A 27,822-nucleotide genomic window follows, 5' to 3' on the forward strand; every position below is an offset into this window, starting at 1 on the left:
GTCAGCACTGGTAACATAATGCTGCATCACTTAATAATCAATGTAGGACATACAATGTCCACTCAGGACATACAATATCAACATATGACATCCACATGGGGCATAAATATCTAGATAGAAAATACAATACCCACATAGGACATACAATATTTACAAAGGACATACAACATCGACATAAGACATCCACATAGGACATACAATATCCACATAGAACATGCTTCTCATTTTAACTAATTACATTTTATTTCTATCACCAAAAACACCTTGTACAAACTTAACATTGAGATACTCACTAGAGCAATCAGTGTAAGCCACACTACCAGTATATTTAGTGGTTGTATTTGCTGGGCAGTCTAAACATTTAAACTGTCCCGGTAATGGTTGGTAGTATCCTATACTACAGTTCTTACAGTCATTGTAAATATTAACAAAGTACTGGCCAGGAGGACATTTGGCTAAAGAAAAAAATTTCATGAAAGATTTTCACTAGCAGAAAAAGACATATAAACATATTACTTTTATTTTGATTCAGAATGTGGTAACATATGTAAAGAATTTTCTAATTTACCTTCTTAAAAACAAATAATGTTTGTTTGGAATATTTTTATTGACTCAAGTAAATTTTCATTCAAAATTTTCTCCAGAATTAAGGCCTTGACCTGATCTAATGCATCAATGACCTAACTACTCAATTCAGAACTGTTTAACTTTTATTTACTGATTTTGATTCATGAAAACACCACAAACTTTATTTTGTTTTTCAAACTCTCATTAAAAGAAAGATGGTCATAACCACTTAAACAAAGTATTGTTTGCCTAAATGTTCAGCACAAAAACTCTATCATTCAAAAACTCAATCATTCAAAAAGTGATCACAAACTGCTTCCTACACAGTAAAAAGAATTCAATAATAAAACTGTTCTTACTTTTGCAGCTAGAGCTGTCATAAGCTCCAACTTGTTGAGTTGTACTGCTGCCACTACAATTTGTACAACTTGTCTGTCCTGACTGAGATTGATATGTACCAATGGGACAGAACTGACATTCTTTAGCAGATGCATTGTAAAATGTTCCTGGTCCACAGTCAACTAACAAAGGGAATGATGTGAAATACATTCAGATGGACATTATATGAAGACTCAATAATTCACATATTATATAATATGTAAATATGACAATGTTGTAATCTATAATGATAAAATATGTAGGGTTAGGAATTATAATTATGAACATACCACATTGATTCAGCCCATTGAAACTGTGAAACACTGTAGGAGGTGAACACTGAGGTTCAAATTTAATATTGAAACCAACAGGTGAAGCATCAGAGACCAGATTCTAGAGTAGATATAAAAATATGCAGATGTTTTTATGACTCATAACTTTAAAAAAAAAAAAGTGTTTTATTTTTTAAAATTGACAACAAATGTCATATGCTTGTCATTTATGAAAAACTTGGAAGTTATTTTGGAAAACTAAGGGCACATTCATTATTAACAACAATGATCTGAATTCAAATCATTATTATCAATTACAAGGTCCAACTATTTTAGTTTACCCCAGTCAAATAAATAATAAATAAATAAAATAGGTGGACTCTATGATAGTGGGAGAATAATTTTAAGTTTGTAATGGTTTATATATGAGTAAATTATGTTTCTTTATTAATTTTAGGTAAAATGAAAAGAAAATTTTTTTTTTCAAAACTAAACTTACAGAATAATTAAAAACATTGTTAGTCATCTGTTGTATCAGATTTTTGTATAATTCTTCAGTCTGTTGTTTAATACTGGGATCATCACGCCTTGATACTTGATTGCTAGCAAATATAATAAACAGATATTTTGCTTGTAATTCATATGTTTTTAACAATATGAAAAAAAAACATATTGTAAGAAAAATGTTATGATTAAAACTAAAGGAGTACAACAAAAACATATTTTATTTCATGTAAAAACAGAGAAATAAACATCATTTGAATGTAACTAAGTATAAACCATTACAGTCTACAATTAATCTTAATAATAAGTAAACATTAGTTATCTTATTAGTTATCTTAATAATAACTAAACATATGTTGATCAAAGTGTAGAATGCTAATATTGTTTTTAACTTTCAAATGTTGAGATTTATTAAGATGTCACTAAAGTATATTTTTATGATTACTGTTTTGTGTCAAAACATTTCTTTTAATTAGCTACAAATAACTTTGGACAGCTTGTGTATGTATCTATGTATGTATAAAATATCCCCTGCTGATATCTAACTTCCATTGTTGATATTTGTCTAAGTTCCTCCCATTTTGCAGACATCCATCACCAGTAACACAACAAAATAGTTGTGTTTGTAAAACAGCCAGTACAATCATATTTTGTGACTATGTATATATTTGAGTTATTAAAAAATGAAAGGGTAAATCATATTTTGATTTCATGATTTATTAAAACAATTAATGCCCCAAATTATTTTGCATGTAAAATAATTGTTGCAAATGAAATAAACTGATTTTTAAATCTATTGTAATTTCATTGTTGTAAGTGTAGTAAAGGTGATTCATTATTTATTCTACAGCAAATATATTTTTAAAATGTTTTAAAAAACATTTAAAGTAGTAAATGACAAATGTAATCCTCAACTCAATAATCAGGCTAAGGCACTTCCTAGTCATGGATACATTAAGAAACATTTCATAGATGTAGAAAATTGGGGCACGATTTTTAAATTATTGATGGCCTCCAGAAGATTGAACTCCATTGGTATGGCCAAGTTTCACAAAATCCTCACATTAAAAGTCTTTCCTGCAAGGACACATGCCATGAAAAACAAAGAGGCAGACACAGAACTTTAAGATAAATGAAGATTTTCTAACATTAAAAAACAATAATTTTTTCTGAATTAAAAAAACAAATTTTTTTGCCATAATTTTCCTTAGAGGGATACAAATAGTTTGTATTATCGTGTACCTAGCTGTGGTGCTATGACTTACAGTATATCATTTAAGGTAAGAATAGCTTCAAGGTTCATGGAATGTGAGGTCTGACGCTTCCTGCGATTGTTCAAGCAGTTGACTGAAATGATTGTGTCAGAGCAGTTGCTTGTGAGACAGACTTGGTCCCATTGAGAATTTAACATTCTCTGGGGAAAAAAAAAACTTATTTAAAAAAAAAAATTGTTGACTAGTCCAGTACACACACACACAAAATTTTATTTTGTTGACTAGTTCAGACACAAACATACTCCATCATTATCAATTGACTATAATAAACAAAGTATAATCAATTTTTTTTTAACACCAACAATGACAATGTTTAACTTTTTAGCTATTTAGAGATGAATGAAAGTGTGTACTTGTGTTTTGAGAAGTTCAGCAATTAATGTACTACGAACTGGTCCACATTCAGTTGTTGGCACAGTGTACATCATACTTATAATAAGTTGATTCTTAGGCTGGCTAATAGCTGTGGGATAGAATGACACATCATTTCTATAATATTCAAAACAATTAGTTCTGCATTTCTCAAGGTGTGTGTGTGGGGGGGGGGGGGAGGGCAACCAAAGAAGGTCATAATATTTTTTTGTTGTTAAAGGGACATAAATGCTTTGTATTTCCATTGTCCTTATAAATCCAAAGTTGAACATTGTACAAGTAAAAAGGACATAATAACCAATTGATTAAAAAATGTAATCATTAAATAAATAACACATCTTTTTACTTTCCAAATATGTGCTTTTTTACTGTAAAAGATTGATTCAAAATGTTTTCTCGCAGGTGACAACCAATGTTATTCTAAGCATTTTTTTTTCATGTCAGAAAGGTTAATACTCCAGAAGTGCACGTCTATCGTTCTGGTGACATCTTTTTTTGTGACTTAGCATGTCCACTGCAAGACATGTTGCTTAATACAAAATAATGATCTTATGATGATCAAACTCATTTTAGACATTGCCACATGGCTCAAATGTCTTCAGCATCTTCCCCCCCCCCTTTCTTTATTTACTTCATTTGACCAGAGCTTTTTTATTGTGATGAAATATGCATTGTGGAAACCAGGAAAAAGGATTGCTACATATCAAAATGTAGGAAATAGTTTTCAAATGCTCTCCCAGTCTCTCTAGCTAGCTGGGAATGAGATCTGACATAGCTACATAACATCTTTTTGTTTAGAAACACTGACTTAGCCCAACCACTGTAGAACAGAACTACCAACACTTTCTTCTAGGTCATGTCAACCTTAAAGCTTCAACTACATTTGTGAACAGTTTGAAGTGTATTGATTACTGAACAGTATATTTACCTCCACAGGGTGATATTCTATAAGGATCAAACTTATGAAGTGGATCCCAGTTGCCTACTGGACCACAAGTATGTATTAGTGGGCTTGGTATTGATGGGGCTGTGTTATTGATACAAGTAGCCCCACACTGTTTGTAGTTTTCATAAAGACTAGGAGAACACTGGAGCACTTCCACATTAGCAGGCTTGTCTGGAGTCTCACATTGATCATCTGAAACAAAGATGACAAACACTTAAGGAGTTGCAGGGTCAATGTAAAATGAAGTTGAGAAAAAAAATTATACTTGATTATGAATCTAGATCTTATTTCTTGAAAGTATAATACAAAACTTACTTTGAACATAAATATTAAAAATACACAGAGCAGTATTTCCATCATTGTTTGAAGCTTGTATAATGACTGGATATTTACCCCAAACAAAAATGTCCCCTGTGAAACAAAACAAAACTGGTTTAAAATATCTAAAAACATTAGAAACACATACAAAAGTAACATACTAATAGTAAATTATTATTTCCTTTTTTAAATAAATACTATTTGCTGTTCAATAATTTGTCAAAAGATTTAGTGAGATTTGATGTAGCAAAAAATTAGAATTCAAAATGTTCTAAAAAGCTAAACTGATCTTCTGGAGTTAGTTCCACTGTAAAGCCAGTTGATTGGTAGAACTGTTACCTGAAACTATTGATGAGTTTACTGTTGCTTGACCAGTGAATACTGGTGACTTCCAAGAAACCTTTGTTAAACGACTTGCACTGTATTGCAGAATATCATCTGGACAGGAACCACTGACAACAGCTACTTTATTTTTGCCTGGCCAGGTAAAAGTGTCATAAGTCAATATGTTTAAAATATTTTTTAAACAAATAAGCCTCCTTTTTTAAAAAAAGAATTCCATATCATTTAATAATACTAGAATAATGTGTGGTGAACATTTTCAAAAGAACTCAGCAAATGCTATTTTTGGGCTAAACAGTAGTGTACATTAATGGTACACATTAAATGTTTAGACAACAACTTGAGGTAAAATAGTTATAAAATTTAAACAAAATCTTAGCAATTGTCCTTTTATTAATATAGAAAAATAAATTGTGGCACTTACCTTTTTCATATATATCACACACAGGATAGTTAGTAAATCCAAATTGGCAACTTTTATCTGCCAGTGATGGAGTCATTCTTCTGACTCCAACAGAATACCTGAACTCTGAGCTCCACCTCAAAATGGAGTTAGAAAATAAGGCAGAGACATTGTTATTTCCTTCAATTGTTACCTGAAACAACACAATACACATATTACTCAAAAATACAATGCTTATATTTAATTTCACCAATCTTCACAACTTTTGTTGTTTATAAATAATAACTTACAATGTTAACAGTAAGCTAACACATAATATAACATATATTTGTTTAATACAGGTAATCTACAAAATATATATTTCAAATTACTGGAAAGCTGAAAATAAGGAAAAGTATAATAAATTTGATCAATAAATGTCAATAATGTTTTTAAGGGTTAGATTTTAAAATTAACTTGAACTACTTCTATGTTATTACACTGTGAATATTTGCAGCCTTTAGGTAACAGTGAGCTCTCTTATCCATAAGACAAGAAAAAAACTTTGAAGACCACCATGTAATACGTTTTTAAATTTAATTTTTTGTTTTCTGTAAAATTAAAATAATGTTAAACAAATATGCGCAGCAGAATTTCTGTCTAGAAGCCAGCAGTCAATATGCAGACAGCTTTTTATTTTATTTTATTTATGAGATAACTATACCCAAGAATAACACATTTCACCATATAATACACAATAATAAAAGTAATAAACATTTTAAAAATTCAAATGTTTGAAAGGTAGTAGCAGACAAATAGAAATGTGTGTGATTCTTGTAAGCTAATGTGTATGATACTTGTAAGCTCTATCAGTGTTAAACTAAAAGAAATAAAAATCATATCTTTTCAGTTATAAATTGTTTTTATTGAGAGACACAAAAATATGTGTAGCATGATAACATAAACAAATTATTCATCTTTGCTGTAATATGGTGCAGGTTTGAAAGAAGTCAATCAACTCAGGCAATAAAATATTTTTTTTTTAAATATAATTGTCTTATAAAGAATAAATAGTTCAAACTATAATAATAGTTTCTTCAAGTGCAATGATTCAATTAGTAAGAAATATTTCATTGTATTTGAGTTAAAACCAAATGTAGCTAACTGAACTCAAAGTAACCTTGAACCACATTCTGTCTTTTTGAAAACATTGCCCTTGTATTTTAGAACTGGTCAGTAGAACAGCTTTTCTTTTCCTAACAAAATTCTTTGCAATTTTTACATTCATTTGTTTGTTTTTTTCATAGGGTGATACATTGTCATTAGGCATAGTCATTGTATTTTATTATAGCTATTTCATTTTAGACTTCCACCAGACTTGAACCTGGATGTTGGCAATGTGTATGTATGTGTTAGACAATGAAATTCTGAGGTAATTATAAGGAAGAACTCTTTACCTCTTCTCGATGTAGTAGCTCTCGTGAATAGACTGTCAAATGTGACAACTTGCCATAGAAACCTTGTCCAGCCACAACAGAATCACTGACAGGATCATAGCTGCTTCCCAGCACAAACCACAAACTAAGAAGCAGAAAGGAATTCCAAGATGTTTATTTTCTTTTTAAAACCTATTTGAAACAAAATAAATGCTATGAAGAATCTAATTCTATAAAGTCTGCAGTGTATCTGAAAAACATACTTGAGATTGAAAGACACTCTTGAAATCTTGGCAGGCAAACTGCTGACCACATCAACGATGAAATGTAATTCCCCTGTGGCACCATTCACATTGACCACTAGATAATGCCACTTGCCATCCTCATGATAGTTAATGTCATGTTTAATTGTGACTGTACTGGTTTCATTGTCATTGTAGTAAACAGATGTCTCATCAATCCATAAGAATGGAGTTTTGTTTTTCAAACTGTTAGATTTTCTGTAACAGAAGAAATAATAAGAAAAGAAAAATGATTTCAAATACAAATGTTCCATTCCTTCAAAATGTAAAGTTCAATGATTGCTAATTGACAGTTAGTTTTTTTTCTTTGAGTTTGGCTGAATAAGTAACTTACAGTTAAGTTCTCATATTCAGATAATTGTTTGAAAAATTCTTAGATCTCCTTAAATATTTTTATATCATGTACCACTAAAAGACCACATTAAAACAATATCAAAGCTAACATTTTGTAATCTTTTAAAATGTTATGCAATTTATTCTATTTGTTAAAAAAAATGTTCTACTTACGGAACTTTAAAGATAGAGATGAGTGTTCCTGTATCTCCCCTCTTTCCAAATTGAACCCAAAAAGCTAAACTGAATGATGTACTACTTAGAGTTATAGGATAAGGAAGATAAGCCATAGCATTTTTCTGTTGCTGATCAAAGAAGAGATCAAAGTCCTGATTCCAATCTAAAATAAATCATAGTTCCCTTTCTTTAGGTGGATTATATTTCTTTATATGATTGCATCAGTAAAATATTATTTTTTTCTTACACATTTTATTAACAACTATTTCTGAGGCAATAAAAAATACTGAATCACAAATGAGAATTTTGTAATTATTAATTAAAACTATGTAACATTTATAAATTTTACTGAATTTATACATTTGAAATTATTTATTAAAATTTAAAAAGGTATTGAAATTACTTTGATCACACAACTGTCCTTCTCTAGAAAGAGGACATCTACAGTAAGCTCTGTCCTCCATGTCAATACAGTTGGAACCAGACACACAGTTGGCAGTGTTGCAAGAGTTAATGTTGATTTCACAATTATTTCCAGTGTATCCTGTGGGAGACATTCATTACAATACAACTCACTTGATCACGTCCAATACACAACATGACACAAAGAAGACAAGATGACACAAAGAAGACAAGATTGTTTGAATGCACTTAATAAAGGAAGAGTAAATTATGCAAATGAAAATTGTATAAAGTAAACAAAGAAGGGGGCAACTCAATGAAGGTAAACAGAAAACTATGGATGATAAAAACACAGTGACTTTATGCCTTCACACACAGAATGTAGTTCATAGTTTCACCTTTCTGCCAACCCACTAACTAGATCAAGTTATACCAGACATTGGTTGTATGCTAGTCTTTTTTGTGACATGTGTTGTAATATACTACTGCCTGGATTTTGAAATTACTATTTTTTGTTTAAACCAAAAAAGTCCAGACAGACAGACAGGAAAGTGAAGATAAATAATAAAAGCATGTAAAAGAATATTTAAAAAAAAGATCAAAGTTATTGTTAGGCTGGCTGTTAAATGTAATTTGTTGAGGCCCTTGCTCTAACTGACCTTTATGACACTGACATTGATAGCCATCTAACTTTGACTGACACTGTGCGCCATTTAAACATACACCCAAGTCATTGGAGCAGAAATTTTTCTGTAATTCACACCTATCTCCAGTGTAGCCTAGAATACATACACATTTATATTTAGCAATATTTTTCATGTCAGTTTAAAAAAAAAATTGGTAGTTGTGCTGGCCACATGACACACTCGTTAACTGTAGGCCACAGAAACAAATGACCTTTACATAAAGATCACAAAATCTGAAAGGGAAACTGTCCTTTCTATTTTACTTTCAATAAATTAATTCTTGCTTTATTTTAAATGAAAATTATACTTTAAAAACAATTAATTTTCAGCTAATGACACTTAATGAAAAGGTAATAAAATCAACCAGAGAAAATGTTCCACAGGATGAAATCCTAGACTAAGACTATGAGAACATGGTAGGTTGTATTATTTTCAGCTTCCTTTTCTTTACATTACAATTTGATATTGATCTTTTTTCCCCCAATGAACATGCTTCTAATGAATATTCATGACATCAAAATGCTGAAAGGAAGCAAGATCTCAGAGCTTGTGCCAATGTCATTTGTCAAGACTAAGCTCTAGAAACTAGTACTTCTAGCTGTCCTTTAACAACTACTATACCTCCTAACCTACTTGGCCAACAAAAGTATCAACAATTGCAAGTTACTAACTGAACATCCATTGAAAAAAAAGTTAAGGTAACATGATATTAAATTGGAGAAGAACTTGATGGGCTATACCTCTCATCATTTGTGTGTACAAACAACAAAGCACTCTCTCTCTCTCTCTCTCATATATATATATAATATAATATTTTCCCCACATTCAAAAAGGTGCCGGCATGCCGTACCAGTGCACACCGTCACAAAAAAAAAGCCCTGTATATATATATATTAAAATTGTGACTGTGTAATTAAGCTCCTTGCCTAAATATATCTCATTAACAGCTACATTTCAACAACACTTACTTATTGGGCAGTCACAAAGCACATCTCCATTGTGCTCAAGACAAGTCCCACTATTCATACATGGCTTTGTTACTTGACAAACAGAAGCACTAAGGCTACAATTCTTACCAAATGTGTTGGATTTGCAACTGAATAGATACCAAAGGTTAGGAAAATGTTATTAACATCATTTAGTAACATTAGTTTTTTAAATTAAACCATTAGGACAAATAAATTCAATACACTAGTAGAGGGGACATTTTTTTCTTTAAAAGTGTTTATTCTAGAACTGTCTGGTTTTATTGTATGTGTGATTGGATTTAAATCTCCTTCAATGTAATCAAACTGAAAACTTTCAAAGTGTAGGCTGCCTGTTACATTCAATGTTCCTAAATCTAAGTAATTACCTACCTGCAAAAAAAGTCATTAAACAATTGTAGACAACTAGCTCCATTCCCACAAGGTTGCAGTGCACACTGATCCATCTCCTCTTCACAGTTTTTGCCAGTCCATCCACTAGGGCACTGGCATGTGTAACCATTAATAGAATCATTACATTGACCATTATGGAGACAAGGTTGAGAGTCACAATCATTAATATTGACCTGGAAATAAGACATTTTGTTAGGTGGGTGATTTAAATAGACATATAATAATAAAAATAATAACAATAACAGTAATAAAATAATAACAATAATAATTAACAGCCACTTAAGGGCTAGGGAGCAGCTAAAGAGTGATCACACCTTTCTAAGGCCAACAACCTGTAAGGGCATTATGTATCCAAAACCGTGACCAACCACCCTACTTTTAAAAGCAAAAGCTCAATGAATCTTAAGATGGAGCAAGATAATTTTCATAGCAGGTGAAGATAATCGGACATTTCGTTTTCTCAAGTCAGTGTGGCTACAGCGTAAGAATGTGATGAAACTGTCCCTTAAAGGGTTGTGATCAAATAAGCCAACAGATGTGGGCTCTTCCGAGAGAGAGAGAGATAGAGAGAGAGGTGAAGATCCAGACTTTTGTTCCTAGCCACTGTGTCTTTTCATTGGTGAATGGTTTTTGCTCTGACTTGACTCTTATAACATATAATAGGCCATGTGATGTGTAGTTATTAGTTGTATAGGCTAGAAATACAAAAATATAGCTTACTGAACAATTGTTTCCTGTCCACCCAGCAAGACAATGACATTGATAGCCATGGATAAGATTCACACACTGACCTCCATTCTGACAGGGATTTCTTGAACAATAATTGATCTTACTGTCACAGAAAGAGCCTGAAACAGGAGGGAAAACATGCAGACTATTCAAAGTAATTTAGAATTTATTGAAATTGTGAAATAATAGTGCTTTTTAGAAACATTTATTTCTAACTCATTTAAGTTTCTAATGGTTAGCCCTAAAAATAAATGATAATGCTATGAAAATGTTTGAACTATTAAATATTTTCTTGTAAAAGATGTAGCATGTATTGACTGAAAGGTTTATGTCTATCATACTCAACAAAAAATCCTAGTTTAAGAAAAAAAAAATTAGTCCAGGGTCTTCCTTGGGCTGTTGCACAACTGAAATTGGTGGATTAACGTATACATATTGAATAAAATAATTGTGATATATTTTGCAATGTTTCTCCTTAAGTTAGTATCTACGGTACCTTCATATCCTGTGTTATTACAGTTACAGGTGAAGGAGTTGAGACCATCCAAACACAACCCTCCATTTTTACAAGGAAAGTTCTTACAGTCGTCAGTATTGTGTTGACACTGCGAGCCCTCATAGCCTGCCGTGCACTGACATTGATAGGAAGTAGCCGTGGGGAAACATCTACCATTATTTTGACAGGGATTTGATGCACAGAAATCTTTGGGAACACAGGACTTGGAGGATGAATCTGAAATAAAATAGAAACTGTAACAATACATTTTACATTGAGACCCAAACTTCATCAAGTTTCAAGTCTTTTATCCATCTACTTCTAATTAGGTTTTTAACTTTTTTTTTTATTACTATATGAGCTATAAAAAATTTTTTTCAACTCAAACATTCTGATTAGACTTAAAGTTAGTTTGAAAGTCAACTCTTATTTAAATGACAAAGGAACTGACTATATTGTGTTGTTTCATCACACACACAAATGTATGTAGAATTGATTTCATCTTCTACACAAACTGCTCCTGGTCCACAGTTGACAGAATTGCAGTAAGTTTTACGTTGTTCACAATATGTGCCTTCATAGCCCAGGGCTGTAGCACAGTTACAATTAGATACACCTTGACCATCAAGACAAGTTCCATTATTTCGACAGGGTCGAGCAAAGCAGTCATCTGTTAACACAAAAAAAAATTACTAAAGAAGCTCATTCCATTATGCGAAGAAAAAAAAATTAACTGGAAAATTATCTTGTATTGAATGCTTAGATGCAATTCAACTTCTTAGAAAGAAAAACTTGACAGTTCAAAACACGTTTCATGTAACTAAGCTGCCAGCCATGAGATTGAGATTTCAAATGAAAAATGATTAAATGTAAGCATGCATGTTTTCCTAATACACAGTAATAATGAGAATAGAATTTAGATTATAGAAACAAATGTGTAGTATAGATTGATAATTTCACAACTAATGTTTATGAAAAACTGTGGTATGAAGATACATTTTGTGTGCTATGGTATAAATTGTTTGCTCTTATAATGTAGCGCTATTTGTAATTCACAATAGTAAAACAAATTTCCTCATGGATAATAAAGATTATTATTATTAGTGTTATTTAAAGATGTAAAGTTGATAATATAGATTGTGTTCAGAGCTACCCACCAATATTCAGATTACAGTTGACACCAGTCCAACCATCAGTACAGTTGCAGACATATCTTAGGCCTAATGAGATACAAACACCACCATTGGCACAAGGCTGAGATCTGCAAAGATCTTCTGTTATTTCACATCTGAAATAGTTTAGAATTAGGTTTAAGAAAAAAAAACTGTCATATTAAAAAGCAACAAACTTGAACATTCTTTGTGAAACAGAATTCCTAAAGTTTCAGTATGACTGACCTTTGACCTTTATAACCCTGAAAGCAGTGACACTTTGACATACTGATGAGGTTTTCACAAGATCCACTATTTGAACAAGAATTTGGAGTGCAGGTTGGCAGGATTGTCTCACATGTTGGTCCAGTGGTTCCTGGATGTGAATAGAATTCTATACAATGCCAGAGCTCATACATATACTGGTATATACAAAATCAACAAGGACATTAATATTTTTTGTTTTGTAGTGCTTCTTATTCTACAGTATATATCGTTTGGGCAAAAAAGGTTTTGACTCTTAACCTTTACAGAAGATTATCAGAGTCAAGACAACTGGACAACTAACACAATTATTTTCTATGTGCAATTATATGTCTAGTTTCCAAAAACAGTTGGCATCCTACAAAGCTGCTTATTATTCAGCATCTGCCTGCATATTATAAAACTCTGTAACAAACAAAAAATAATGTCTGTTCTGAATTTTTTTTCTTCTTTTTATGAGACCTTTTTTTCATTTAATTTCTAAGCAAATCTAGTGTTAATTTACTTTATTTTTTCCAATGTTATAACAGTTATTTTCTTACATTCTCAGTAAAATTTTCATTTAATGTTTATTAGAATAAGCTTCTACTCAAGACTTCTACTCAAATTTTGTCTTATGCTCCTTTAGTAGTTTAGTTTGAACTATCCAAACAATATGGCTGCAGAAAATAATTGTAAGCATATCAACAACTTGAAATGGATAGAATTTACAAATTAGAAAATACATTATGGCCATATCAATTAAAAAAAAAAATTATATCTGCTTTTTCCCCAAAACTATTAATTGCAGAAATTACTCAAATTTTTTTTTACCTGGAAGACAGGAACATGTGAAGTTAGCATTGCTGCTGGTACATGTACCATTATTTTGACAAGGTGTTGATTGACATGGATCAAATGCTTCAGTGCAATTTTCACCAGTAAAACCTGCAAGAAAAAATTAATCCCTGTATTTTATGAAAGTTTATGTTAAGTGTGTATCAGACTTTATACATAAGTTAACAAATGTAGATCTTAGTTTTTAGCATACCAATAAATAAAAGTATACATAAATAGACTGATTTGGTACTACTAAAGAAAGCTGTGTATATAATATGTGCAGGGAGAATACACCAAGAAATACTCTCTCTGAATACTAAACAAGATTCATCAATGCCAGGGATAGAGTGAAAGTAACACTAGAAGAGGGTCTAATGCCTCACACATAGTCACAGAGTGCAATTCAGGACTCACACATAGTCACAGACTGCAATTCAGGACTCACACATAGTCACAGACTGTTGGCTATTCAAGCCTCACACATAATCACAGACTGCTATTCAAGACTCATGCATAGTAACAGACTGTCTGCTATTCAAGCCTCACACATAGTCACAGACTGTCTGCTATTCAGGACTCACACAAAGACTGTCTGCTATTCAAGCCTCACACATAGTCACAGACTATCTGCTATTCAGGACTCACACATAGACTGTCTGCTATTCAAGCCTCACACATAGTCACAGACTGTCTGCTATTCAGGACTCACACATAGACTGTCTGCTATTCAAGCCTCACACATAGTCACAGACTATCTGCTATTCAGGACTCACACATAGACTGTCTGCTGTTCAAGCCTCACACATAGTCACAGACTGTCTGCTATTCAAGCCTCACACATAGTCACAGACTGTCTGCTATTCAGGCCTCACACATAGTCACAGACTGTCTGCTATATAGGCCTCACACATAGTCACAGACTGTCTGCTATTCAGGCCTCACACATAGTCACATAGTCTTGTCAAAGCAAATTAGTTAAGTATATAACATTGTGGGGCTCGAGTTCAAAACCTGGTTCAAGCTGTGTTGTGTTTGATGAGCACATAAATACCCCTACTCCCACCTGTCCACAAAAGAGACAAGAGTGGACATGTTATAAGCATGAAAGATACACAATATAAAAGAAATAAACATGAAAAATTAGAGTAAAGGTTATTATATCATAAATAAACGTAACAGTAAAACTAAGATTTGAAAAAAAGATCAAGCAAGGATTGAATATTCAGATCATCATTATAATACACTTCCTAATGCAAGAAAAAAATATGTTTGTAATTTGTTTGTATGAGTCTCTTTAATTAAAAATCTGTTACCGTCATTGCAGACACATGAATAGACATGGGGAAATAAAGAGCGACACATTCCATTCCGACAGCTGTTGAAACAATTGGTTGCTGTATATGAAGAGAGTATGAATACATTTATCAAGCACTATATCTTTAGGGTTGTTTTATTAATATTAGAATTTACATCTAGTATTAAACATCTTTATAATTATAGTAAAATATGCACCTAAATAATAAGGAAACAAAAAGTTTACATATAGATTAGTATCTTATCACTTCAGAAAAAAAATCTATGAACAACAGTGTAAATTTCATAATTCCAAATAAACTTTCGAGCTAATGTTTCAAATATAAAATTATTATCTAACTCACATGTCAAGGTCAAACACTGTGTCACGCTGGTGCTGGCATCACTAAGGGTGACAGTGTCTGAGTCACATGAGATGCAGCTGGTCATACCTTCTTTGTCAGAGTATGTATGTTTGGGACATGGCTTACAATCAACATGTCCATCAATTTCATTAAAATAGCCTACTGGACAAATAGCTAGAAGAAATATCAAATAAACATACATTTGTTTAGTAAACATAGTTATTTAGTAAACATACAATAATTTAGTAAACATACAGTTATATTTAGTAAACATAGTTATATTTAGTAAACATACAATAATTTAGTAAAAATAATTATATATAGTAAATATACAATAATTTAGTAAACATACAGTTAATTAGAAAACACATTTTGTCTCTTAAGTAAAAATAAAATGATTATAACTAATGTAGTAGTTATTGATCAACTTCAAACTTTTATTGTTTTAAGTTCAAGTCTATTAATCTAACATTGAATTCTGTGCAGATACCTCGACATTGCTCTCTTCTATGTGTTCCATTAGATAAGGTCAAATACTTATCAGGACATGCCAAACATGTTGTTGCATTTGCCCAATATGTATTCTTGGGACACAGTTGACACGGGGGTAGACCAGAAGAGGAAAAGGAACCAGAAACGCACTCAGCTGTAATGGAAGTTTCAGGGTATGATTTAGAGTTGTTAGTTTCACTTAATTTAAAGAAAATGTGTAAAACTTGATTCTATGTTCAACGTGTTACCTACCAACACACTCTTTATCCGTAATGGCTCCTTCTGTGTATGTTGAAGTATTGGGTGGACATTTAGTACACTGGGAAGCATTAGATCCATTAGAGAATGTACCCCGTGGACATGGGAAACATTTATCATTCACTCTATAAGTTCCTTCCAAACAGCCCACTACAAAAGTAATCAAGTTTAAAACTAGAATTCATATAGTTTCTAAGTATAATAATAAAAAGTAATAACTAAAAACTTCAACTAGTTGTAAAAGTAAATGTATAATGCAAAAATACTATAGGAGCATGAAAGATGCTCTATAAAAATATTAATACTCAAAATAAATTTCATGTAACATCATAATCCCACTTACAGCAATATCCTTCAGTTGCTACAGAATCAACAATTAGCTTGTTTGATGGATCAGGACAGAAGAAACTGAAGTTTTTAGTTTGATTAACAAAAGTAAAATGTTCACACTGCAGAGGTGTAAAGTCACATAAAAGAGGATACCAATGACACAAATTGTTAAAGAAAGGTTCTATAACTGCTGCACAGAAGGCATAACTTGGCCATCCCTGTCTGTCAAAATTGATCAAATACTGGACCTGTATCTAAATACAGAAAAAAAAAGTAAAGCTAACAATTTACTGAGTTAGTACAAAATAGAAAAGCATTACTTTCTAAAATTAGTTTAATACTAATTGGCTAGTTTTATTGTTTTGAAATGTAATTACCATTGATCCAAAATATGTGTGACATTAAGAAACAAATATTTTTATAAAAAAAAAAAAAACAAGTTTAACTTTACGAATGATATTGCTTTATTGTGATGGTATATTTCCCCCCATTGCTTATCTTACTTATCTAGACTTGAACTTCGAGATTTGTATAATTACCAGTTGCTGTTTCTCATCAATATTCATCTGTCCTAACTCTATTTTGGCTGTCTGAGTTGGCTGATTGCTATTTACTTCACAAGGCTTTGTGATATTTTTATACAAATTTAAATTGTTCAGTACATTTTGGATGACACTTTGATAACTAGATCTGCAACTGTTGCTAACATTAGTCCCATTGTAAACAAAATTATACACCATGTGATAACTTGCTCTGCTGGAGTCTGAAGCTAAACAAAAAAAAATAGGCAGAAGTTAATTAAAAAGTAGGATAAGGAAACAAATTATTGCTTCATTAAAGCAAAAAAAATTAGCCACAACCTAATGATAAAAAGTGTGAAAGATTTTATCTGAGCTTAAAATATGACATAAACACACATACAGAATCTCACTAACAGTGTCATTTAAGTATTCTGGAGGTGCTTTACTTCAAAGAAACCTATTTGTTTATCAGCCACTAAAATATACCTTAAGTATAAACATAATCCTTTTAGGTCCATAATGTGCACACTGTATGCCTGTCTTAGCTAATATTTAAAACAGTAATCTTATAAATATAGAAAAACTAACTTTATATTTAAAGCCAGCACTATTAGGTTTCTGTTTATAGAATAGATATTTCCTAAGATAAGATAAGACACTGTTTATAGAATAGATATTTCCTAAGATAAGATAAGACACTGTTTATAGAATAGATATTTCCTAAGATAAGATAAGACACTGTTTATAGAATAGATATTTCCTAAGATAAGATAAGACACTGTTTATAGAATAGATATTTCCTAAGATAAGATAAGACACTGTTTATAGAATAGATATTTCCTAAGATAAGATAAGACACTGTTTATAGAATAGATATTTCCTAAGATAAGATAAGACACTGTTTATGAGTTCAAAGATTAAAGAAGAGTGCAACATTTCAAGTGTCAACACAGGCCCAACATTGACCTACAGATTTTGTCACATCTAACACAGCTGTCAATTTAAGTTCTGTGCACATATTTTCATTCATAGTTTTCCTTTGAGTCTAAACTTTAAGGCCATGAGCCTTTAGTAACAAATCTTCAACTTTTTTAGTAGCCATTTTGAGCTGATCTTTAAAGCATTTTGGAGTTGCTTAACTTAATTTTGTATTGTCCTTCTTGAAGAGCAACAAAAAATTGCTTTTGGCATGTGGTCATTGGTCATTAGAGATAGGTTTTAAAGCCAGGTTAGCTATCTTACAATAAGTAGTGCCTCTCAATAAGTAGTGCCTCTCAATAAGTAGTCTCTCCATTGGCTACACTGACATTCACCTGAATATAATGACTTGCAGTATAGTCTTGCAATCCTATAACCAGAAATATGCAAAAGCTCTTTTAATGGAAATATTTCTGAAACCTTAAATGCTTTCTATTTAGCATACAGGTCTCAGAGCCATAAAGAAATTCCATTTAGAACAAATGCTTAATAGACATGGATATTTATAGAGATTCTTTCCAGATAGCTTAAAGTTCAGATAGCTATCTATTTCTTCTGATGATGACAGATGATTGGATATTATTCTCTATAAATATATAAAATGATTTACTACATTAAGAGAAATGTCATTCACAGTAATTTGCGTAAATTACAGTGGGAGATTTTTGAAAAATTACTTCTGATGTTTTTAGACTGATGTCTAATGAAACAGTAGCGTCTGCAGTTTTATTGACAGCATTTTTATAGTATGTGCTGTAGTTTGACAGTAAGAATTACTTTAAAAAGACTAATTCAAATGTTAGAGCTGTGGCATACCCAAAGAAACTTTAACCTAAATATTTTTTTCCAGCTAAATCATTTAGGAGGCAAAGTGGCTGAGTGGTAAAGTGCTTGGCTTCCGAACCAGGGGTCCCAGGTTCAAATCCTGGTGAAGACTGGGATTTTTAATTTCAGGATCTTTGGGCGCCTCTGAGTCCACCCAGCTCTAAATGGGTACCTGACTTTAGTTAGGAAAAAGTAAAGGTGGTTGGTCGTTGTCCTGGCCACATGACACCCTCGTTAACTGTAGGTCAATTAAACAGATAACCTTTACATCATCCACCCTATAGACTACAAGGTCTGAAAGGGAAACTAAATATATCATTATATACTTTTGTTGATAAGAAATGTGCTTAAATTTCATAAATAAACATATGGATTATGAAGGCTTTTAATAATTTTGATTATCAAGAGTTATAAATCTCAAGAAAATGTATGGATTTATTTCAGTCAGAGGCATATATTCTTCAAAACAATGAAAAAGAAAATGTTACCTTTGTCAATACATTTGACATCAGCATCTGGTGTGAATGGTTGACCAGGACCAGAACAGCTAATAGTTTGGGATGTTTTAGTGATATCACTATACAGACCATAGCCATTTTTACAAGTGATGGTGCAAGTGTACCCTGGACCATTAGTTGTACAGTTAGGTGTACCAGTAGTACCAGTCAGATTCTTTCTTAGTGAAAAAGGACTACAAATGTCGGCTGAAAAAAGAGATGTGCTTATTATATAAGTAATATTTAGTTATTGAAAAACAACAACAATACCAATAAGAAACAAATATGTTATTAAAATAAAAGGGCGCTACACTTAGATTCTGCAGAAAACAAACAAACAAACACACATATAATATAGAAAGACATATGTATGTATGTATTAATGTATGTATGTCCCACATTGAAATCAAAACCATTTGACCACTCCTGATAAAACTTGGCATAAATGTTCCTTAGATCATGGCAGAGACCATTGCATATGTTTAATGTCCCTCCCACAACAAGGGGGCCCTAAAAATAAAACCTAAATTTATCTCTATTAAAGAAAGAAAATTTTTAACAAATTGGGTAAACCTGTTTTCACAGTATAAAGGATTCAATTATGTATATGGCTAAACCAGTAAATCTATTTTCATACTCTACTTTTATTTTTGTGGCAAAATTTTAAAATGTGATGGGAACATAAGCCTAGTAACACAAGCTTAGATGTGCCCACTAAAGTAGGACCTTGGGACAGGACCAAAGTAACAGCAAGCTTAGATGTGCACACTAGTGTAGGACCTTGGGACAGGACCAAAGTAACAGCAAGCTTAGATGTGCACACTAGTGTAGGACCTTGGGACAGGGCCATGGTAACAGAAAACATATGGTTAGGAGGGGGAAAAAAAGTCTTTTTTAAAAACGCTAATCACTTAATAAATGAACTTACGCTTGTAGAAAAGTCCAAAAATACAAGAGGCTGAGTTACCAGCTTCATCTGTGACGAAGGCTTGTAAAGTTTGGTAATGGGTTGGTGGGAATGAAGGGGACAGCATTCTGTTTGGGTCAAAAGTGTAGGAAGGGCTAGAAAATGTAACCACTAGTTGGCTAGCTGGAGTGATGTTGTCTGACACCATGACATTGCTAGCATTGAAGTTGGTTGTGATCAGGTTGGAAGAGTTGGTAAAATTATATTCATAGGAAGGACAAAATATGTTTGGTGGAACGTAATCTGTTGACAAATTAAAAAAACAACTAATATTAAGTCTTACAGCTTCTAGCTAAAACATTTGTTTTCTAATAATCAACTTTTTAAAAATTGTCTCTTTGACAAAATTAGAGTCATTGTATCACAAAGATAAAACTTTTAAAAATATAGTTTTATTCCAATCTTGGACAATTAGCACCAAAAAAAAAAAATGCTCAAATTCAATCAAACTTTTCAGAAATTTTTTTTTTTTTAATTGAAATCAGTTTAGATTACTTCAAAACTGTTCTGTTATGGCATATCCAAATATAGTATGTAACTGTACCTCGTCCAACCACTGTTATGTTACAGGATTCTGTGTTGCTGTCATGATCCCAAACTGTATATGTAAAACTCTTTGTGTCACTACTTCTCTGGATGTAGTAGTTACTGGAGGGGTATGCAGGGCTAACAGTAATTCTCTTGATGCCACCATTATCTTGGTAAATCAGCCTAGGTACAATACTTGAAAGTGACTGACCAGTATTGGCTACCAGCCTGCTGGTGGGACAGTTACTTATAGTTGGCTTTATTACATCTGAAAAGTTTATAGCATCAAGGGAATATCAAATGAAACTCAATTTTGGAGGTTAGTTAGAGTACAGCACAAGATGATATCCTGTTTATTGCCAGCTCTATATTGAAATGATTAAAGTGCAAAGTAAACTTAATTCTTACCAACACAGCGTGGTAAAGTTGCATTATATTTAGGGACTCCAGAAGAATCAAACATGCAAGACAGAGGCCATGGAGGCTGCAGTTCATAGCCAGGATTTTTACAAGCAAAGAAGACATTTTGACCTTCTCTGTAGTCACTAATGTTTTGATACCCTAAATATGGCTGACCAGGGTCACTACACTGTACACCTACATAGTTAAATATAAATAAAATTATCTATACACATTTTTATAAGACTAAAAGGGCATAAATATTAGATCATACATATAAATTCATATATAAAAGGTCAGACATGATGAAAAGTCATGCATAATCATCCCCATAGTGAAATCAAGTAGAAGTGTCTTTTGAGAAATAAAAAATGAGGCAAGTCTTTTAAAACTCATACATTAGAAAGCCATCTTGGTTGTCAAGGTTATCTTACCAAACAATAATGGGTACCTGATCATGTGGTTTGCAATTCAGACTGTCATCACAATGGCCCTGAGTTCAAACCCTACCCCCTGCCCTCATTCCCTGAATTCCTGCAGGATATTTGGACTAGGATAACCATTGATCATTGTAGGTATGTGCCAAAACTTGTTAAAAAATAAATTAGGAGAGCACAGAGTAGTTCAAGGAGTCCTGATGGAAACAGAGATTTACTCTAAATTTGAGAACGTTTCCATTTGAACTCAAATGGGTGCCTGGCATCTCTCAAGGAAAGTAAATACATATCTTATCTAATAAACTACAGATATGATGGCTTCTACTCTACATGAATCACTGACAAGCATGTCTCTGGAAAATAAGTGAACTTCCATAAGTTCTTAAAGAGTCACCATTTGTTTGCAATGGAGCACAATTCATTATTGATAAGCAATGCAGACATTGACATTTAGTAAATGAAGTAAATAAAAAATTTGCTTTTTATCTTGGATCAAATTTTCATGGACCATTCATAGAAGAAATAAGAAGAGTAATATGCATTGAAAGAAAACATTTTACACACATAGCAAAACATTGTTCTATACATCCATTCCTGCAACCACACAATCACTAGTGATACCTACAACAACTAAAACACTAGTGATACCTACAACAACAAAAACACTAGTAATACCTAAAAACACACAAATACTAGTGATACCTAAAAACACACAAACACTAGTGATACCTAAAAACACACAAATACTAGTGATACCTAAAAACACACAAACATTAGTGATACCTAAAACACACAAACATTAGTGATACCTAAAAACACACAAACACTAGTGATACCTAAAAACACACAAACACTAGTGATACCTAAAAACACACAAACACTAGTGATACCTAAAAACACACAAACACTAGTGATACCTAAAAACACACAAACACTAGTGATACCTAAAAACACACAAACACTAGTGATACCTAAAAACACACAAACACTAGTGATACCTAAAAACACACAAACACTAGTGATACCTAAAAACACACAAACACTAGTGATACCTAAAAACACACAAACACTAGTGATATCTAAAACCACTAGCACCACTTACAGCCAGACAAAGCACTCATGCAATCAAACTACAAAGTCCTGTACCTGTACAAGACAAGTTTCCAAAATCCCAAGTGCCTTGAGCAGTGCATTGGACTGTAGCATTCCTAGTTAATGTGCTCATGCCACTTAATGTGAAGTTTCCATTGCAACTAAAGATAAAACTATCCCCATAATAATAGGAAGTTAAACTTGAGTATTGGCTGCCAGGCTCATCTTTGGGTTTCCCGCAAGATATTACTAGGTCAAAAGAAAAGTGGAGCATTTGTTCAAAACAACAACAAAAAAAAAAGCAACTACTTTTGAAAGATACAAACAATAAGTAGATAAACTGCAAATATCAAATACAAACAATAAGTAGATAAACTGCAAATATCAATTACAAACAATAAGTAGATAAACTGCAAATATCAAATACAAACAATAAGTAGATAAACTGCAAATATCAAATACAAACAATAAGTAGATAAACTGCAAATATCAAATACAAACAATAAGTAGATAAACTGCAAATATCAAATACAAACAATAAGTAGATAAACTGCAAATATCAAATACAAACAATAAGTAGATAAACTGCAAATATCAAATACAAACAATAAGTAGATAAACTGCAAATATCAAATACAAACAATAAGTAGATAAACTGCAAATATCAAATACAAACAATAAGTAGATAAACTGCAAATATCAAATACAAACAATAAGTAGATAAACTGCAAATATCAATTACAAACAATAAGTAGATAAACTGCAAATATCAAATACAATTAATAAGTAGATAAACTGCAAATATCAAATACAAACAATAAGTAGATAAACTGCAAATATCAATTACAAACAATAAAATAAAAACATAATGGTATTAATGTCTCATGAAGAGAAGTTGTTCTTATTTATTAATATCAAGATATGAAGAGAAAACTTACATCCACATTCATAGTCACTAGGGCTACCATCAAGTTTATATTCCCCATTTATAAGAGAGCATCTTCTTTTTCTAGTAAAAGCAGGGGACTTGGAACCTGGAACAGTGCAGCGGATAATAATTTCATCTCCGAAAGAAATGTTGCCTAAGCTCTGTGAGATATTACCTGGATTGACCAGATTATTTGGCACAGGATCAATGGCACATGTGGCTTCTGAAAAAAAGAAATATTTTATTGTAGTATTTTACATTCAAAAGTTAATAACAAGCAAGTATGCTATCATTGCAGGCTTTCATTACTATGAGAACTACAATCTTACTGGAACACATGATGTTTGGTCCAAGCCATGTTTTGTTTTCACTACAAGTTAAGAAGTCAGAACGAGGATCCTGAAGCTTATAACCAAGGTTACATCTGTAGCGCACAGTGTCATTGAAGCGATAACTTGTCTTTCTGGTCAACTGATTAGAGTTGAGAATGATGGGAGGCAGAGGGCATACAACAGCTGAGGAAGAAATACATAATTTCATTCATTTTTATAAACCCATGTTTTTAACATTCTATCTTCATATTTAGCTTTGGCAAATTAAAAACATGACCAAAATACCTCTCAGAAAAGGTTATCAAAGAATATTACAAATCATGTGTAAAGATTGCACATTACCAACACATGAATGGTTTAGTCTGTAGACATCACCAGGCAAAAGTCCAGTCTCAGAAGATGGTATCCTATATCCCTCAGTACCATCACTAGTGAACAGAGAATAGCCTGCTTGACAGGTACATCTATAGGAGCCATTTGCATTGATACAGTTTTGTTGGCATGGAGACTGTTTGCACTCATCAATATCTACAATGAGAAAATAGAATAAGGTGAGCCAAGTTTTGGAAACAATTATTTCAGTGATTAACTGCTATTTCCTTTAAATACAAACATTTTGGTCAAACTAGAATACCATAATATAAACATTTTATAAATACAAAACATTGGTAAGATTTATACTTAAGCAGTATTATAAAATTTTTAAAAATTTGATGTATATATTAAAAATGTTCCAATCACATTTTCATCAACAATCATCACAAAAATCTTTTTTTATAGATATTTTCCTGAACAAAAAAAAATTTTTTTTTAACAATGTTGTTATCATAAATGTATACATTTATAAATACTTATTACATTACTGAAAAAAGTTAAAAGGTAAATAGAAAACTTAATTATTAAGTAAATTCAAACAAAATTTCCATTTCAAGGTAGGATTATGGTAGTGTGAATGATTCTAGGATTAAGATAATGTTATCCATAAATTTAGAATGCAATAATACTGTTGACAAATATGAATACAATAATTTTGAAGGACAATTTCAATCAATATTTTGAACAGAATTTTTAAAAACTATTTGGAAAGTCTGAAGGTATACAATATAGTAATTGAGGTAGGCTATAATTAAAATATCAGAGATTATTTCCTGCACACTGGAGGGGCATGATTAATACTAAATATAGTTCTACTTAAAAAAGCAGAAAAAAAGGTTTGACTACTGTAAAATAAATAATGGTACACTAACCTGTACACTGAGAGCCTTGAAGTTGATAACCAGGAAGACAATCACAAGTGTAGCTTCCAGGAGTGTTGGTACAGATCTGTGCACATGGATTATTCTTGCATTCATTGATGTCTAAAGATACATAGAAAAGAAATATTTATAAATAAAGAATTCAGCTAAATTTAAAATAAAAAATGTAAATACTAAAAGATGAGCCTTCATCATCCACTAATGAATTCCAAATTAACAGCAGGTAAAGACTTTGTCTTCAATAGTTACTGAAAAATTTTTCTCAAAAATATTGTTGAAAAACAAAGTGACCAGAAATTTCTAAAGAATTCAATATACATAATGAAAACAATTGAAATCATTATTTACTAATAAAAAAACAAAAAAAAAAAACCCTCTTTGAATAATGTTAACTTGTGACTTTAAAACTTACTCAAAAGAATTTAGAATGTATTATTAATATAAGTTCTTTTAAGAAGATAAAAAGTATTTTATGCTGCTCATAGTAGATGGAAGGTAAGGTATGTTAAAGTACAGAGGTCAATGATGATTACCTTGACAGGAATAAACAGGAGAAAACTGTCTGTCTACACCACAGGTCATTGATCCGTCTCCGGATGGAAATATTTCATAGCCTTGTTTACAGGTCAAAGTTATTTTATCCCCAATGAATGCTATATTTGATGTGACCATTTGTTCATTTGTTAAATTGCTGAACAGACATGTCAAGCCTGCACACACACACAAAAAAAGAAGAAAACAAAAAATATGTTCATATAAAAACAGAAGATAAAGACAAAGAAAAATTAAATAATGGACAAGAGATGGAATATGAGTAGAAATAAATGGACAATATTTGACAAGAGGAGAAACCATCAATGTAAATTATGATAAAGCTTTTGTGGAAAAAATTGACAGACTTCTTAATTGATACGTTTTAAAGAGTGGATCACATGCATAAGTGTAATTGTAATATAACTAGATGTGGCAATGTATGTATGTATGTAGCTTAATGTGGTAACATTTATCACTGGTATTACACATTTTTATGTCAATGTATTGTGAGCTGGCGATCCTAGATTTAATTTTTATATATTTTTATCTGTATTTTAAGTTTTGTAAACTATCTAGGCTAGTGCTGAGTGCATGCCTGTCTCCCGCCAGCTCTTTTACTTTAGAAGTTAGTTTGTATGAGTCATGACCTGGCTCTATAAATAGAAAGGGTGCGATCAGTTCTTTCTTTTTCCGGTGTTGACCGTTGGTCAGTGTGACCCTGTAGAAGTAATAGTTGTTTAATTGTTGTGCTTATATTCAGCTGGGACCGCCTGTAAGTTGAGAAATTGTTTTGTTTTTACTTGATATATTTTAATTAGGATTGATTGTTGTTAGATTGCTGTTAGATTGTTGTTAGATTGTTTAGATGTAAACGGATTAGTGCCGTGCATCTCAGGCTAATTACTTAGTTAGCCATTGTCTATGATGGAACCGGAAGGTCCATTAAGCTGGATAGCGTCACCCCTTCCCCCCCCCCCCTTAGCTATCCCTAATAATCCCCTTATTGTTTTTCTATACTATGTCTATTTGTAAATATTTTATTATCTTATGTTTCTTATGTATTTTTATTAATATTTTATTGTTAGGATAACCGCTCTATTAAGTTGGCAATTTGTCCTACTTTTTAAATGTAAAAGATGGCTGCGCCCTAAGCATCGCTGTCATGGCGGCCTTTGTAGAGCCAAATCTAGCTTATATTTATGGTAGTCTAGCCTGACCTGTGTTGGTTGTGGCTTAGAAACTCATGTATTGCTTTTATTAGCTACATGTAGGTAATTGAAATTACCTCATGCTTGTATTGGGAGTATGCGCTAGACTAGGTCTAGACCAGTCTAATTCAAGTAGTTCATTATTATTTTATTTTTGTTATCTGAATATTGTTTATATTTGTAATTGCAGGCTATAATTCCTGTCCTTACATCTACTGCTGTCCTTACATCTACTGTATGCTGTCGTTACGTCTACTGCCTAACTGTGCGGTAGTACTGTCATTACTGCCTACCTGTCGTTATTAGTTCTGCTGTACTGTTGTGTTTAGTGTTGGTAGTGGTATAGGTTGATTAGTTGTTTATTTCTAAGTTCATTTAGTTGTTTCTGTAAAGTTTTTTTTTTTTCGTATTCATCTATATCTATATTTTTATTGCTTTGTAAGTTTGTTGTAAATAAAGTATATAATAGTTTTGTTTTATAAATTTAGTTTAGTTTGTTCTTTTAGTTAGCTAGTTTAGTTTAGTTTAATTGTGCTGTCTGGTTGCTTAGGCGACTCTAGCCCCTTGGTCGTAGACTGAGGTGTCACAGATTGAGCCCACCCAGTAGCGCAAACATCTGCCTACTGTATAAAATTTAATGTTGAGCAGCAGTAAGAATAGGTCCTCCCACTTGCGCCTGCCTGACCTGCTCACAGTATGGTTATTAACAATGGTTAATAACAAATACCACAAAGGGATCTTAACAAAATTTTGTGTAGTATTAGAATACACTGTTGACAAGATAATACATACGTTGACAAGTTGGAACTATTCCTTTCCAATTAAAACTTGAGTCACAAAACAGAGTTGTCTGACCAATAAGATCATAACCTTCGTTGCAGGAATAGCGTATCACAGAGCCAAAAGATGTTCCAGAGCCTATTATGGTCTGATTACCATTAGCTGGTGGAGCTGGAGGTGGAGGACACTGTGTTGCTGTAGACATACAAAAGTTAGACTGGTTCAAACTATTAAAATACTGCTTCCTTACTCATTTTTTACTCAATTAATTTA

General features: G+C 32.0%; 1 protein-coding gene across 5 annotated transcripts in view; it reads right to left on the reverse strand.

Annotated features, from left to right (window-relative positions):
- LOC106057644 (uncharacterized) overlaps nucleotides 1–27,822 on the reverse strand; it is a 92,858-nt gene that overhangs the window by 17,136 nt on the left and 47,900 nt on the right. For all 5 annotated transcript variants that reach the window (XM_056019644.1, XM_056019645.1, XM_056019646.1 and 2 more), the window contains 40 exons: nucleotides 27,562–27,744; nucleotides 25,561–25,737; nucleotides 25,019–25,129; nucleotides 24,114–24,299; nucleotides 23,769–23,954; nucleotides 23,450–23,662; nucleotides 22,566–22,760; nucleotides 20,992–21,180; nucleotides 20,600–20,851; nucleotides 20,017–20,298; nucleotides 19,080–19,295; nucleotides 16,807–17,036; nucleotides 16,281–16,521; nucleotides 15,932–16,087; nucleotides 15,678–15,833; nucleotides 15,188–15,361; nucleotides 14,843–14,923; nucleotides 13,524–13,637; nucleotides 12,693–12,822; nucleotides 12,453–12,583; nucleotides 11,747–11,965; nucleotides 11,296–11,532; nucleotides 10,791–10,918; nucleotides 10,050–10,243; nucleotides 9,660–9,787; nucleotides 8,665–8,784; nucleotides 8,007–8,147; nucleotides 7,601–7,766; nucleotides 7,055–7,291; nucleotides 6,813–6,936; nucleotides 5,398–5,569; nucleotides 4,971–5,108; nucleotides 4,629–4,724; nucleotides 4,296–4,505; nucleotides 3,349–3,458; nucleotides 2,987–3,135; nucleotides 1,717–1,819; nucleotides 1,236–1,338; nucleotides 927–1,088; nucleotides 294–455 (listed from right to left, as the gene is read on the reverse strand). In XM_056019644.1, the coding sequence (XP_055875619.1) occupies nucleotides 294–455; nucleotides 927–1,088; nucleotides 1,236–1,338; nucleotides 1,717–1,819; nucleotides 2,987–3,135; nucleotides 3,349–3,458; nucleotides 4,296–4,505; nucleotides 4,629–4,724; nucleotides 4,971–5,108; nucleotides 5,398–5,569; nucleotides 6,813–6,936; nucleotides 7,055–7,291; nucleotides 7,601–7,766; nucleotides 8,007–8,147; nucleotides 8,665–8,784; nucleotides 9,660–9,787; nucleotides 10,050–10,243; nucleotides 10,791–10,918; nucleotides 11,296–11,532; nucleotides 11,747–11,965; nucleotides 12,453–12,583; nucleotides 12,693–12,822; nucleotides 13,524–13,637; nucleotides 14,843–14,923; nucleotides 15,188–15,361; nucleotides 15,678–15,833; nucleotides 15,932–16,087; nucleotides 16,281–16,521; nucleotides 16,807–17,036; nucleotides 19,080–19,295; nucleotides 20,017–20,298; nucleotides 20,600–20,851; nucleotides 20,992–21,180; nucleotides 22,566–22,760; nucleotides 23,450–23,662; nucleotides 23,769–23,954; nucleotides 24,114–24,299; nucleotides 25,019–25,129; nucleotides 25,561–25,737; nucleotides 27,562–27,744 (6,702 nt within the window). The remainder of the gene's footprint in view (nucleotides 1–293; nucleotides 456–926; nucleotides 1,089–1,235; nucleotides 1,339–1,716; nucleotides 1,820–2,986; nucleotides 3,136–3,348; nucleotides 3,459–4,295; nucleotides 4,506–4,628; nucleotides 4,725–4,970; nucleotides 5,109–5,397; nucleotides 5,570–6,812; nucleotides 6,937–7,054; nucleotides 7,292–7,600; nucleotides 7,767–8,006; nucleotides 8,148–8,664; nucleotides 8,785–9,659; nucleotides 9,788–10,049; nucleotides 10,244–10,790; nucleotides 10,919–11,295; nucleotides 11,533–11,746; nucleotides 11,966–12,452; nucleotides 12,584–12,692; nucleotides 12,823–13,523; nucleotides 13,638–14,842; nucleotides 14,924–15,187; nucleotides 15,362–15,677; nucleotides 15,834–15,931; nucleotides 16,088–16,280; nucleotides 16,522–16,806; nucleotides 17,037–19,079; nucleotides 19,296–20,016; nucleotides 20,299–20,599; nucleotides 20,852–20,991; nucleotides 21,181–22,565; nucleotides 22,761–23,449; nucleotides 23,663–23,768; nucleotides 23,955–24,113; nucleotides 24,300–25,018; nucleotides 25,130–25,560; nucleotides 25,738–27,561; nucleotides 27,745–27,822) is intronic.

Source organism: Biomphalaria glabrata, chromosome 2, assembly GCF_947242115.1.
Source record: "Biomphalaria glabrata chromosome 2, xgBioGlab47.1, whole genome shotgun sequence".
NCBI lineage: Eukaryota > Metazoa > Mollusca > Gastropoda > Planorbidae > Biomphalaria > Biomphalaria glabrata.